This window comes from Manacus candei, unplaced genomic scaffold, assembly GCF_025592945.1.
Source record: "Manacus candei isolate 608988 ecotype Guabito, Panama unplaced genomic scaffold, ASM2559294v1 h1tg000002l, whole genome shotgun sequence".
NCBI classification, from domain to species: Eukaryota; Metazoa; Chordata; class Aves; order Passeriformes; family Pipridae; genus Manacus; species Manacus candei.
Window position 1 is genome coordinate 4,035,599 of NW_026138050.1, and position 13,994 is coordinate 4,049,592.

Here is a 13,994-nt window from a genome sequence, read left to right on the forward strand (position 1 = left end):
ACTTATCTGAGATCAGAAGAAAGTAATTTACTTCCTTTGCTGTTGTAAAACTCTGCTCTACAGCAGATGCCATACGCTACAAGGGAAATCACACACAGCGGTGCTCACAAGGGCCTACTGAATGTAACTGACACAAAACCCAGTTCACATTCCATCCTTTATACCAACAAGATGCAAAACCAGTTTAATCTTTCCTGAGCATACTGGTACCTTTTTGGAAATCAAAGGAACAAAGAGAGCTGGTGCAACATGTCACCTGGTTGAGGCGGTTCAAGGCAACACTCCAGTTTCATCTTTCCACCCCAGCACACATGTGCATGTGTGTGCACCCACACTCAGGGGTTGTTCTGCCCTCTCACAGTTTCAGCACTGGCTTAAACTCAAGGTTCTCCAGCTGCAGCTCCAGCAGCTGGATTGCCCAAACTGTGCAGTCTTATCAACCAGTCAAGGCTTGTTCCTCCTTTCTGCATTTGCTTTTTCCCCAGCTCTCCCACGCCCCTGCAACTGTGCACTGGGGCCAGAACTGCCAATAAACCCACCCTTCTTCTGTCATTCAACACTGCTGCCCTTGCCCACAGTCCAAGGAGCAGCCTGCAAGCTGTGTGGTCCTGCTTCATCCATGCAGCTCTCAATAGTCAATTCTGCTGATGATGCCTGTGAGTGATAACCCCCGTTCCACCCTGTCTGACAATCAGGAGCTCATAGTTTAGCCCGTGTTATTAATGACTCGACTGTGCAAGGAGGGCTTCCAGGGTTCTCACGCACCACTAAGCAACAACCATCCCCCAAAGAGGGTCTGCCAAATGTTCAAATCCGTTCTGTAAACCCAGCAATTGAATCAGGCTCTCACTTCTGGAGCTCGGTGGTAACTTCCAGTCCAGCAGCTGACTTCCAAAATCAATTAATACCAGAACCGATGCGGGGTTTTATTGCCCGAGCTGAATGTATGATTAAACGCTTCATGGAGTTACACAGGGCAGAGGGCAGCCAACAAATCCAAATCAAACCAGTTGAAAACAAAACAGTCATGACAGAGTTCTGCCAACCCTCTGCTCGTCTTGCGAATGACAAAAGGGATCCGCAGCACCTGAGCCATCCCTTTCTCACGGAATTAATATCCCAGCTAGAGTTTGAACTCCCACCACATTTTGGCTGTAACAAGACCAAGGAGAGCCAAACCCGGCATGCTTCATTCAGGAAGGCCAGTGCATGAAATCTGAGGGCTTTATCTTACCTATGGCTATTAGACAAAACTCAGTGACATTTATTTCCCACTGTGAATATGCAACAATTGCCACGTGCCCAGAGTTCCTGCAGCCCCTAGAATGAATGCCACTGGCGTGTGGTGCACTCTATCATAAACAGTGGAATTTAATTGGGATACAGATGGTATTAATTTTGTTGTGCTGACTCTCACAGTGCCACTGACAATGCACCACTGCATCCTTGTCCTTTCTTCTCTGGCAGGTGCTCGGGGATGTGGGGCAACAGCCACTGCTGCTTCACATGGAACAATTTGATTGCACCAACACCTTAATAATGTTTTAATTTGGTCAGCCCTGCACTGGTTAGACAGCTGGACTTAATGATCTTTGTAGGTCCCTTCCAACTGAAATAGTCTATTCTAATGTAATAAAAAAAAAAAAGTGGCCTGACTTTTCAGATCTCCTGAGCATGCTTAGATCCCAGCAAAGTCTGAGGGTCTTACCCTTTCAGCATTTCATTTTTCCACCTCCAAATTACCTCCTTTTATCCATGGGACTAGCTCTTCCATTACTGGTCCAATATATTCCACTGAAGTATTTCTGTGCCTTTAATACTGTAATATTTTGATCTTTTTTAAAGTCTACAGAAAGACAGAGAGGAATGGGGAGAAGGAACTGATACATATGATCTTTTTTGTTTATACTGATGTGAAGAATGTGGGAGTGAAAACCCCAGTGCAGAATCTTAACAAGGAGGAAAAACAGTCAAAGAAAAGCACTGGGGAAATTTTTACAGCAGCAGGAAAGATGAAGGGAGAAGCAACTAAGATGGCTAAAGAAGCTTGATAAAGGGACATAAGACGTAAAGAATAAGACCTGGAGGGAAACAGAGAATATTAAAAGAATAGAAAAGTTGATTTATCTAGTCATTAAAAGATAAGTATGATATCTGGGACATATCCTTGTCAAGCAATTTCCTCTCTTTTCTAAACCTTTGTAAAATATAACATGTAGTTAAAATGTAAGGAGGGAATAAAAAGATAACTATTTACTGCTAAATGGTGGTACTCGTGCTGGAAAGCCAATTACAAACACACTCAGATTAGGCAAAGGAACACATATCTAGGCCATTATAATATCTTACACAAGAGTGGGTCCATGGCTACTGTAAAAACTAATTTAGCCATGAGAAAGAGGAAATCACTTGTCACAGCCTGTCTCTCTGACATGCATCCCTGTGAAAAACAGCATCAGCTCTCACTGCCCTCTCCTACCTCTGCCGTGTTGTCTGACAGTCTGGGTAAATATCTATTTTCCTGGATATCTCAGGCAGAGTTTACACAATCAGAGCTGTCACCTTTACAGATTTCCTAAGGAAATCAACACTTCCATGGGTCTGATTTTAAGGTAGATAACCAACTTCTACACCTGAATTCATCTCGCTCTTATTGCTACCTACAACCCACCCAAGAGACACCCAGCATTGCATTTTGATCCCCTGCATCCCCTGTTACACAGTTTGGGACAGCCAGGATACAGACTGACATAAAAAGCACTATTTTTACTTTTTCTGAGTGGCACAGAAGACTCAGCATTTAAACTACAGCTTGGATAATAACTGGGGCTAACACAAGATCAAAAAGATAAAATTATTAAGTTGATGAATTCAGCAACAAGGGATGGGAGAAGAAAGGAAACGTTAAGTGAAATCAAACAAGGCAAATCAATAGAGGTAAATGGAAAGTGTTCAAAGAGAAATTAATGTATGCTTGAGGGCTGTAAAAGGCAATTGCTGTAGTGGAGGAATAAGCAGCTTCCTTTCCTTACTAGATTACGACAGTAAGATGTTGCAGATATCTTAGAATAAAAAAAAAATTAAAAAATCAAATGTTATGAATGAAAGTCAAATCTTTAAAAGGTGATCAGAGGAAACTTTTTGGGGAAAGGAATATCTTACAGAACATGAAGTATCTGGATGGCCAATAAGAGGAATTCATATTATTTTCTTAATTTTTTCCCCACATAGCATCAGATCCCAAATCTCTGCTGCTATTGGGAACGCTGCCATTCACCAGGCCAAACATCACAAAAAACCCCCCCCAAAAACCCCTGAAAGTTCAACTCTTCAGGAATTTCTTTATTCGTTGACCCCAGGTGTTTTTTTTTTTTTACTTTAGCATCTTTCTGAGTACTTTTTGCACAACTACAAGCAGTTCCACGAGCTACACTTTCTCAACTCAATAAATGGCAACAGTCTGAACTGCCTGTGAAATGTTAGGTCACCGTAACACAACCGGTGGATTCCCCAGAGCAAACAGGCGGGAGGATGCCAACACACCATGAATATCAAAAAGCTTTCAAGCTCATCACCACACAAAAAGCCCTTCAGAACTGACAGCACCCGCCCGTGCAGGCCACGGTGCTGCAGAGATACAAACACTTATTAATTTGTCACAGGACTCGGGGAAAGGCAAACGATCCTGGGAGGTTACGGGCGGAGCAGCAATCCCGTTTGTTGCCTTCCCTGCTTATCTGTTTTAGGGCCAGCGGGTGTGCAAATGCAGCCTGGGATCAAAACAGGAATTTGCAAACATGGATTACATCCAACTTCGGTTCTAATTCTCGGTGGAGTTCTTACACTTTTTTTTTGCAATAAAGCTTCAGGTAAACGCTAAATACCAGGGTACCATGAGGAATACTAACCAGGGCCCGGGAGGAGGCAGGTTAAGCTCCCGTTTTCAGGGGAAGCTCATAGCTTGAAGTGCACATATGCACATTAATGCATCATTTATCTTTCATAGTATTTGAAGGAACTATGTGGGTGCTGGGTGAACTGAGTGCAGAAAAGAAGACAGAGTGAAGCCTCAGATGGTTACCATAACACTCCCAAAAGGAGAAAGGGAAACATCTAACAGTCTTCCACAGTAAAATATTTAACAAACAAACAAGTGGTTTTTTCCCTCTTGGCGCCTGCCAGTATTTCATCCTGCTAATCTCTCTCCGAAATGCTAGAGCGTGTTTTTATATAGATTACAAAAATGTTAGCTGCAAAGGTGCATGTATACTCAGAGGACAAGGCAAGCAGAGCAGGAACATTAGTTCAAAGGCTCTCTATATAAGTTGCTCTTGCAACGCAAGTGGTTTTTCTTTCCAACCCCAAGAGTGAATAGAAGGGCACTGCACAAAATGAGTTCACTTATTTTTCCCAATAACTCTACTTCGATGCACTTGACCCAGGGTGGGTCACAAGGTGTTTTGGAAGTTCATTATAGTAATGAGATTTAAAAAGTGAAAGGGAAAAAAAAACCAAACAAAATTTGCAACCTTTCCTTAGAATGCTACATATTTAGGTGTTATCTATTTTTGAAGCACAGCTCACTGTGAGAGAGATCACAGAAGTACCCAGCATGAGCAATTTTCACTTTTCTCTCTGCCATTGGCGGGTAACTACTTCCTCCAGGAACCTCAGTATTTCTACCATGGAAAAAAATGAAAGAGTGGGAACTGCTGAATAAAGACAATGGACTTCAAAGAAGTGCACTGGGGGAACTGGCAGGTAACACCTCCCTGGGAAGGAATTCAGGTTTGCTGACCTGAAGAGAAAAAAAAAAAAAAAAAAGGTACAACAATTCCAACAGAGACAAAAGATGTTAAGGGGCCAATATGTTTGCATTCAGAGCTCACTAATGACCTGAAAATCAAAACTGAATTGGACAAAAGTTGAAACAGGACAAAGGTTTAAGGGAGTGTATAAATAGACAGCACATAGGGACAAAAACAGAACAGCTAAAGGGCAAGGTGAGTTATAACCTTAAGGGCATCAAAAGCAATGAAAAAGATTTTATAAATACATTAGAAATCCGAGAGAGAGGAGGAGGACAGGTCAAACAGTGGGAAGAAAAGATAAGCACAAGACAGGTGAGGCTGATACCTCCATTCCTTCATTTTCAACACAACAGAAAGTTGATGCTGACTAGAGACTCAACACAAATCAAAACTGACAACAATGTAAGTAGGGATGTAGGTTAGAATAGAGAGCAGGTTAACAAATATTTAGTTAAGCTCAATGTAATCAAGTCAGAAAGGCCTGATGAAATTTGCCCTGCAGTGCTTATATAACTAGAGGGAGCCATCTCTGGATAATTAGCTGTTCTCTTCAAGATCTTGCAGATGACAGGTGACATCCCAAAATGTTACAGAAGGGCAAACAGACTACACTGCCTTTTAAAATGAGGCAAGACCAACTAGAGGAATTATGGACAAATCTAACTCAAGTTCAATACCCAGAAAGATCCTGAAAAAAAAAAAGAGTCAATATACAAGCATCCATGAGGATAATAACGTGCTAAGGAACAGCCAATATCTGTTTGATTGGAGCAAATAATAAATATCAAATAATCTGTTTTCCATTTTGACAGTGTAACTGGCCATGTGGGAAGAGCAGATATAATCCACATTGACTCTGAGTAAGACTTTAATATGGTTGCACACAGTCCCATCAAAAGCAAACAAGAGAAATAGAATCTAAGAAAAATACTGCACATTTTCAGATGATAAAAAAAAAGTAAAAAAATGTTGTAATCAATGATTTGCTAACAACCTGGGAGGATGTATTAAGTAAGCTCTCATGAGACCTCATGAATGAGTCTGGTTCTAATACTTTCATTAATGGCCTGGCTGATGGAATTGCCAGTCTGCTTGCAAACTCCAAAAATGACACCAAGCTGTGAGTGGCTGTGTGCACTTTAGAGGACAAGAGTGTCATTTAAAGAGATCTTGGTAACGAAAAGAAATGGTCTGGAATCAGTGAGATGAAATTCAATAAAGGCATCTGTGAATTAACTTAAAGAGAAAAAGTTTAATGTACTTGTAAAGGAAGGACTGGTTGACCTGGAAGTGTACTGAGGAAAAGGGCAGGAATTCATAGTGGGACATAAACCTACTCAGTTACACCATCAGTGTAGTCAAGGACTGCATGAAGTATACTGGGATGTATTACTGGGAATGGACTGTGAAAGTCATTGGAAACAATGACAGACACTAAACATGCCAAAGATTTTTTAAGGGACACCCTCCCCCTTTCATTCCAACCCTGCATTTGTACGATTTTACCATCAACATAATGGCAATGAGTAAGAACCAGCTGAGGGGGGATGCACTGCACAAAGAATTCTGCAAAGACAAAATAAAAGAGAGTTCCTCCTCCACCAAGCTTGCAACTTCAGCAAATGAGGCTGACAAAGTGCAGCAACGTGAGAGGTTGGAACACAGTCGGGGGAGCAAAATGTCTTTTGTGCTTTCTCATCATTTCTATCAAATGATTTTTTTTTTCTCCTTAACCACATCCTGTGATTCAAATCCCAATCTCTGCTGAGAGCAAGTTCTAGGCCACACAGTTCCTTAAAAAAAAAAGCAACAAATCAAACCCACAAGACAACCTGGAAGCCAATCTTCCTTGAGCTGCAGAGAAACCCTGCATGGATCCATCTCTGGCAGCTCACTGCTGCCAAGCTTCACACAGACTCTTCCTCGTGCTCAGAAAATCCTGCAGTGTCTGCCTTTGGATGCCATTTGATGACTTTCCTGCATCTTCAGGTGCCAGGATCACTTTGGTAAATTACACACCTGAGCAAACACTTTGAGTTCTGGACACAAGATTTAAGCCCAATGCAGGACCAGTCCTGTATTTAAGGGATGCCACCAATGCAGGAGCATTTTAAGCAAGTGCCCTCTACCCAGCAAGGGAGGTTTTAGGAAATATTGTTAAAAGCCTACACATGAACCTGAATGGGCAGTGCAATTAGAAGCAGAAAGGTCTGCCAGATTGAGAACTAGACAAAAAACCAAAAGCTTTTGCTTCTGTTTTTAGAATTGAGACAAAAATCTTTACTCACCAGCTAGAACTACGGTAAAATGTGTTTAACATCAGCAGAGAACACAAAATTCCTGGGTAACTATGAACTACATTAATTTTAGAGGTAGCAATGGATTCTTACATTATAAAAGTCTTCATGTTTTAAGTACAAGTAGTGGCTGGTGAACATATTGTCAAGGTAACCCAAGAGTTACGAGAGCAGGAAGCTGAGAAGGTTTTTCACAGATTCCTGTCGTGCCTTGCTGCCTCTCATGTCCTTGATGAAAAGCCAAATATGATTTAACTCCTTGTGACCTGTCAGACAGTATTATCCAAAGGAAGCAAAAAAAAGGAAGCACACATGATACTGAAACATCAGGCATGCCTGGCAAGGGTGGGGAAAATCCAGGTCTCCAGGCAGTTTACCCAACAGTCAGCCAGACAGGTTACCAACCCAAATGCAGATGGGAAGAGGGATGACATTCAAACACAGTGCCTGAATGATGCCAAATTCTGGCTCAAGAAAACACAAACCATGGAGCCACACAGACTTTTCTCCTCACCACAGTCTCACAGCTGACACCGACATATTTTCTTTTCTTTAGGCCACAGATTTGCTTATGTGCAAGGGGAAGGAAAACTCAGTGGCTGCAGCTTACTCTGGTCTCCAGCCCTCTCCTCCCAGCCCAGGGTTTGCTGCTCCATCTTACCCAGAATGATTCCATTGGGCTCCTCTGGTGGCTGCCAAACAATCCGCACGGATGTCAGCCTCACCTCGGGGAACACCAGCCTCACGGGGGGGCCAGGGGCTGGAAAGAAAAACAGAGATCATGGCAGCAAGGATTGTATGTCAGAGGGGTTACAAATGTTCTGCTCACCCTGTACAGAATTACAGCCCAGGCTGTAGATCCCCAGTAAGTAAATGGTTGGGAGCACCTATGCATGTACATAATATAAATTTATTCTGAGGAGTCCTGTCCATGGCCAATGTCTCCAACACTCAGGAATACCAAACATGACACAGAATCAGTGCACCTTACAGTGTTTTTCTACTGCACCAGGAGCTCTGAACCCTGAATGATTTTTCTCACAGCAGCATCACCACTGATGTAACTGAGAACATACTATAAAGCAATCCACTGAGTTGCATTTACAGAATTATATAGCTTAATCCACTTCATACCTGTTGGAATTGAATAATATCCCCTCTCTGTGTCATCAGCACTGGCTTTGAACTGCTTCCTGACATAACATTTGCATCTTAAACACTTAGGTGTGAGCAGGAGAACCCGAGGCAGGTGAGATGCACATTAACACAGGCTGTGCTGACCATCCCGGGTCCACGAGGTGAGGAGATGCTAATTCATACATTAGCATCCACGAAATTTCCCCTTCAGCACAAATTCCACCTGCATTACTCCTGGTGATACTTTTAATTAAGTCGAGCCCAGAGGAGACACAACATATTTATGTCAGGGGTATGGAGATGGAAGAACAATTTGTTTCATTTGCCAACATGCACTTAAGGAGGGAACTGCTATAATGGGGTTATCCAAAACAAACAGTTCTAAGTATTTCTCATTACAGCCCAATATGTACATTTCATGGAGTGCTTTTTCTCTCCCTGAAGAGTTCTGCTAACAGTAATTTTTCTAATTTTTCTTTCATAGAGAAGCCAGGTCCCCACACAGGCAGTATGCTAAGAAAAAGGCTAAAAAAATGTCAGGGAGCTGTTGTCCCTGTTCTTGTCCCTTCATGCTCCTACTCCTTTCTTCCCTGCACAGAAAATGTTTCTTTAAGCCAGATGTGGGAATGCTTTCAGCCCAACCAGAGTACCTTAATGAAGTTGCTAGTAGAAACCAATGTTTATTCCTTTACTATTGAGAAAAATTTCGATGCAAAAGAGAGAGACTTTATAAATAGAAGCCTCCCACACTGATATGAATCTATTTATTCCTGAAAAGGTAATGAAACTAAAACTAGTTTTAGCATCCACAAAGGCAAAAATATTTTAAGAGTTGAACTAAATTTCTGTAGAATTCCATCATCAGGAATGCTCCCACCACACCAGTGTGCCCAGGGAGCACTGGGGCAAGGGGCTTGCTTGGGTTCCTTCAATGCATCCAACTGCACTGGGAAGTCTCTGAGTTTATGGGAAGCGCTGGAGGCAGCTGCAAAAGGAAGCTGGTATGATCATCTTCCAGGGTCAATGTCTTATTCTTTTTGGGGAAAAAAAAAAAGGAGAATGGATTACTGAAGTTGCAAATGCCATCCTTCTCCTTCAGTCCAATCAGACCCAGATTTGTTTATTGCTTTCAGATGCAGTACTCTTTTTTATTTTTTTAGCATGATTGAACTTCAATAAGAATTTGTAATTGGGCTCCAAAGTTGTTTTCAATAGAAATTATCTACACCAAGCTTCAGAGTTCAATTTTGTAAGTTTTTGTCCTCTTCACTAGCTGCAGGGAAGGAGCCCATGACCAATGGAATAGTGCTGAGTTATCCTATGTATGGCTGAAGTCCTTTGGGATCAAAGTTGGAAAAAAAAAAAATCCCCCCCAAAATCCAAGTAGCCTTAGAGTAGTTGTCAGCTACACTTGCACCACTAAAACAAAGCAGTGGTAAAAGGCTGGACCAAGTAAAATGGTTGTTTTGGTGACCTTGGAACTCACCATCATCCTTGGTTCTCTCTATCACTGCAGGAGAGCTGGGGACTCCATCCCCAATCCGAGTGAACGCCAGCACCTGGATCTCGTAGAGGACGAATTTCCGCAGGCCGGAGAGCAGGACAGACTGGGTGTGGTTCCCTCTCACTGTCTGGCTCTTTGGTTCAGAGTCCAAATCTTTTGCTTTGAAAAGTATCTGCAGGATAAACGCGGACGAAATACAGAAGGAAGCAGATTGTTGCACGAGGACCGGAGAGAGGGACACGCATTTTAGATCCCTCCTTTTCACGCAGTGTAAAATGAGATTATATTCACCTCTCACTCCTTTCAAAGACAACACATTTTCTGTATCTTCTCCAGTTGACTTTGTAATAATATGAATATGCGGCAGGTGAATATTATATAACAAATATAACAAAATCATTTTCTGTTAATGCATTAAAAATCAAATAAATGTGAAACTCCATACCTTGTACCCCAGGATGAGACCATTCTGCTCAGACTCGGGGACTGCAGCCCACGTCAGCAGGATCTGGGTGGAACTCACGGCTTCAGCAGTGACATTCTCAGGAGGAGCAGAGGGAACTGGAATAACATGGCATTACCAAAGAGTAGAAACAGGTAAGACAGATCAGATCATTTTGCTCCATCTGCTTAGGATTCTCCCAGACTCCCACAGAAGAGTATTCAGACCCAAAAAGACTGGAATACATTCTAGACAACCCCTTCTCCTCTTGTATTCATTCTACATCATCTTTATATTTCAGCCTGTCTCACAATTTCTTGCCAGTTCATCTCAGAAATGACAATGTTTGTAAAGAGCTAAACATTTAATACTTTTCAGTGTCTACAGACAGACAGTAAATATTGACAGCTAAGAATAAATTTCAAGCTCTATATATTTGCAGTAATTAGAACCAAGTTTAAATTGCTGGACTTCTCCAGAAGTCTATCTCCTAGTATTTCTTTCCCACACATTTTATTTCCCTATGCCAAAAGCTGGAAATCTTTCTGAATGGGAGTTTATCTTATAGCACGATCTGTTTTAACAAGAAGTTTTACGCCATCCTGGCTTCCTATATTATCTGAAAGGAAATTATAGTATCTTGTCTGGAGCTAGCAATAATTTCCCCCACTGGATTGCACTCCCAGTTCAGTAAGAAGTTCTTTAACCTCTGAGCCTCTTGATGATGTGAGAGCGCTCAACATTTGCAATACATCAATTACAGACGGATACATTAACACGAGGTGTATTTTCAGGGATTGATACGGTGTCAATGAGAGATGCCTATTTCATTTATGTTGCAAAATCGGCTCTTATGAAACCAGAAACATCATCAGAACTGATGGCACAGGAACACTGTAATTTTCTCTGACTCCAGAGAAGAGCAAACTTGCATTTTCCCTGTGCCATTAAAACTCAGAGAGCTGCAGAACCACACAACTGCAGGCTTTTGTAGGTAAGCCTAATAGCATGTCACGTTATGCAAGCAGGATCTGAGGCTATTTTTAAGAGTTCACATTTTATGCTGCCCTTTCGCATTCTTTCCCTGTGGCATTTCCAACATCTGAAGGGTACAATCTTTTCTAAAGCCTGATACACCTGTCAGACCTCAAGAGAACATTCCCCAAGTTATGTTACACAAGCACTTAGGGACAGTAAGGCTTGATTAGGTCCTGAATCTATCACAAAAAGGAGCCCAAATCTCTGCCAAAAGGAATGCTTTCCTGGCCGTCCAAATGAAAGAACAGACCTTCTGTTTTGCAGGCGAGCTCCTGAAGCTCCTAGCAACATGAATGAGATAATGAGTATGACACCAGAATTAATATCATTTGAAACCTCTCCCCCCCCCTCCCCAAAATGTACCACTCCCACCCTTGTGCACTCAAGGTTAACAGCAGAGATAGTAATTTCTGAAACAATTTCCCTGTTACCAATTATCTGGGACATGAGAAACAGAGCACCATCACACAACACTGCAGCAGACTAAAATCCAATTTTTTTTCCCCTCCAACACTGAAGTGACTTTTTTTCTTTCTTAAATCTTTTGCTAGATTTATCCCCCACAAGGATATAATTATGTTTAAGGAAAATAGATTGCCAGGAGCCATGAATGTCTTTGGATAGCTGCCATTACTTTATCTGTAGATCTTCACAAAGAGCTACTCCCACATGAATCACTTCTGGAGAGAGAAAGGGTGGAGGTGGGTCGCAGGGAACCAGGATGTGTAGAGGAAAGAAGCCCTTTCCAGCCACATTTATTTTTATTTTATCTGTTTTGAAGCCTTTCGAGAGAGAAAAAAGTTACTTTATTTTACAAATATTTCTTTTCCTCTTTGATCAGCAGCCATGAGCTGTCCTGAATTCACAGAAGGTGGAGGCTGTGCCCGGGCTGGCCCTGAGTGCACCCTCACTTTGAGGTGTGTGTGATCAGGCTGCTGGCAGGGGCACTCAAAAGCTGACAAAGGAGAGAATGGTCTGTCTGAAGGTTCATTAGCCCAGACTCTGCTCAATTCCCAGTGACAGAGCAGCTAAATTGTCCCCTCTCCTGGAAGGGAATCTAAATCCAATGCCTAAATGGCAAAAATCCTCGTGTTCATTGAGTGTCCTTTAACTGTTCAGTTCTCATATCAGCGCTGAGAATTTTATTCTAATATGGACGGATGAATTCAGGACCTGCAAATGATTTTATGGATCTTATTGTTGCCAGTCTTTTATCAAGTAGCAGACTTTGATCGACCCTTTAAGAATGAATTGAAACATAACCTTCATTTTTCTGACCCTTCTCCTCTCTCAGGAAGCGACGATTCAAAGAAATTATAGTTTGCTAAGACTAATTAGTGAGTGAGGCACATAATCCCTCTTTCCTCTGCAAGCTCCCTTCTCTAATGCTGGTTTCCTTAACTGTTGCACTGAAGACTTTGTTATAAGCTCCAAAGCTGAGTTCTCATTAGTAACCTGCAAGAATAGTACAGAAGCCAAGCAACAGTGTCCAAAAAAATCCCAGAGCTTTAACAAAATGAACCGGAAACGCTGAAACTAAACGATGAGCTAATCCAGCAAACTGCCAGCTGCACGGTGCACTTCTGAAGATCAAACGTAGGAAATTATAGAGTTACTGGCACTTTGCACTGCAACTTCAATAAGAGCTCAAGTTTTAAGGTTATCCATGTTGGCATCTAAGATCATGCATCCTCTTTCTACATCTGACATAGCCACATTTGATGTATAGCAAATTATGTCGTTTTATGTCTTTAACTGGGCCAAAAGAAGCTTTTAATAAGCTAGCCTGTATTCTGGCTTTCTAAGAAAGCTACAGAGTGGGATGCAGTGGTTCTCTCCATTTTTGCAGCTCATTTTAGCTGCACATCCCTCACTCTTTTTTGCAAGCAAAAATCAGAGCGGCATATTGTACCTCTGATATCAACTTAAGAAGTGCAAACTTCCAGCAAGGTATGTGGCAAAAGCAGCATAGCTACAGCACACATCCATTTTGCCCATAAAATTAGATATTGCAGGCCAAATTCTCAGCTTATATAAACTGACAAATTCCCACAGTGACATTGGACCACATTTGAATTAGCAGGTGATGCTTTATCACGGCACAGTAAGCGCTTCGTGAAGGTCAGTCTCCAAAGCACCAGGAGATTGATCCTTGCCATGGATGTGTGACCATGCTCCTAGAGCAGCTCATCCTGTAAGAAGAGTATACACATTCATGCAGTTGAATATTAAGAGCACAAAAATCCATTAAGGCGCTGGGTTAGGTGCATTGGAGATGAATTTTTTGAGAACAAGAGGGTCTGTAAGAGGAAGCAGCCCTGCCAAGGCTGTTCTAATACATCAGATGTCTTTGTATTTTCTTCCTTTCTCTATATTTTCCTACAACTGTTGTCAATTTATTGAGTGGAATCTGAGCTTGTTACTCTGCAGTTATTTTACACTGTAAAATTTAATGAGCTATTTAATTTCTAATTGTTATAAAAACCATTTTGGATTGATAAAACCCATCCTGTTTAAAAATTCTAATTAATCTCCCTTCATCTTCAGCTGCTTGCAACCCTACCTCAGATTTTCATTTTAGGGTTTTCTAACTGTTTGTCAAGCCTGGGTTACCAAAGCCTACAGGATTATTTATTCTCTCATAGTTTCTTTGTTTTCTTTGGTTTTATATTCAAGAGCATCAGAAAGCAGTGAGTACCTGTAATGACACACTCCACTATTGTTGGCATGTGTGCTCAGCTATTAGTGATGGGATTGCACAACCT

At 41.7% G+C, this 13,994-nt stretch overlaps 1 protein-coding gene across 6 annotated transcripts in view; it reads right to left on the reverse strand.

Annotated features, from left to right (window-relative positions):
* SDK1 (sidekick cell adhesion molecule 1) overlaps window positions 1-13,994 on the reverse strand; it is a 394,324-nt gene that overhangs the window by 64,968 nt on the left and 315,362 nt on the right. For 5 of the 6 annotated variants that reach the window (XM_051782514.1, XM_051782501.1, XM_051782510.1 and 2 more), the window contains 3 exons: window positions 10,195-10,310; window positions 9,732-9,921; window positions 7,770-7,868 (listed from right to left, as the gene is read on the reverse strand). In XM_051782514.1, coding sequence (XP_051638474.1) covers window positions 7,770-7,868; window positions 9,732-9,921; window positions 10,195-10,310 — 405 coding nt within the window. Of the gene's footprint in view, window positions 1-1,234; window positions 1,316-7,769; window positions 7,869-9,731; window positions 9,922-10,194; window positions 10,311-13,994 lie in introns of those variants that run through there. The other variant, XM_051782517.1, reaches the window with a different exon arrangement.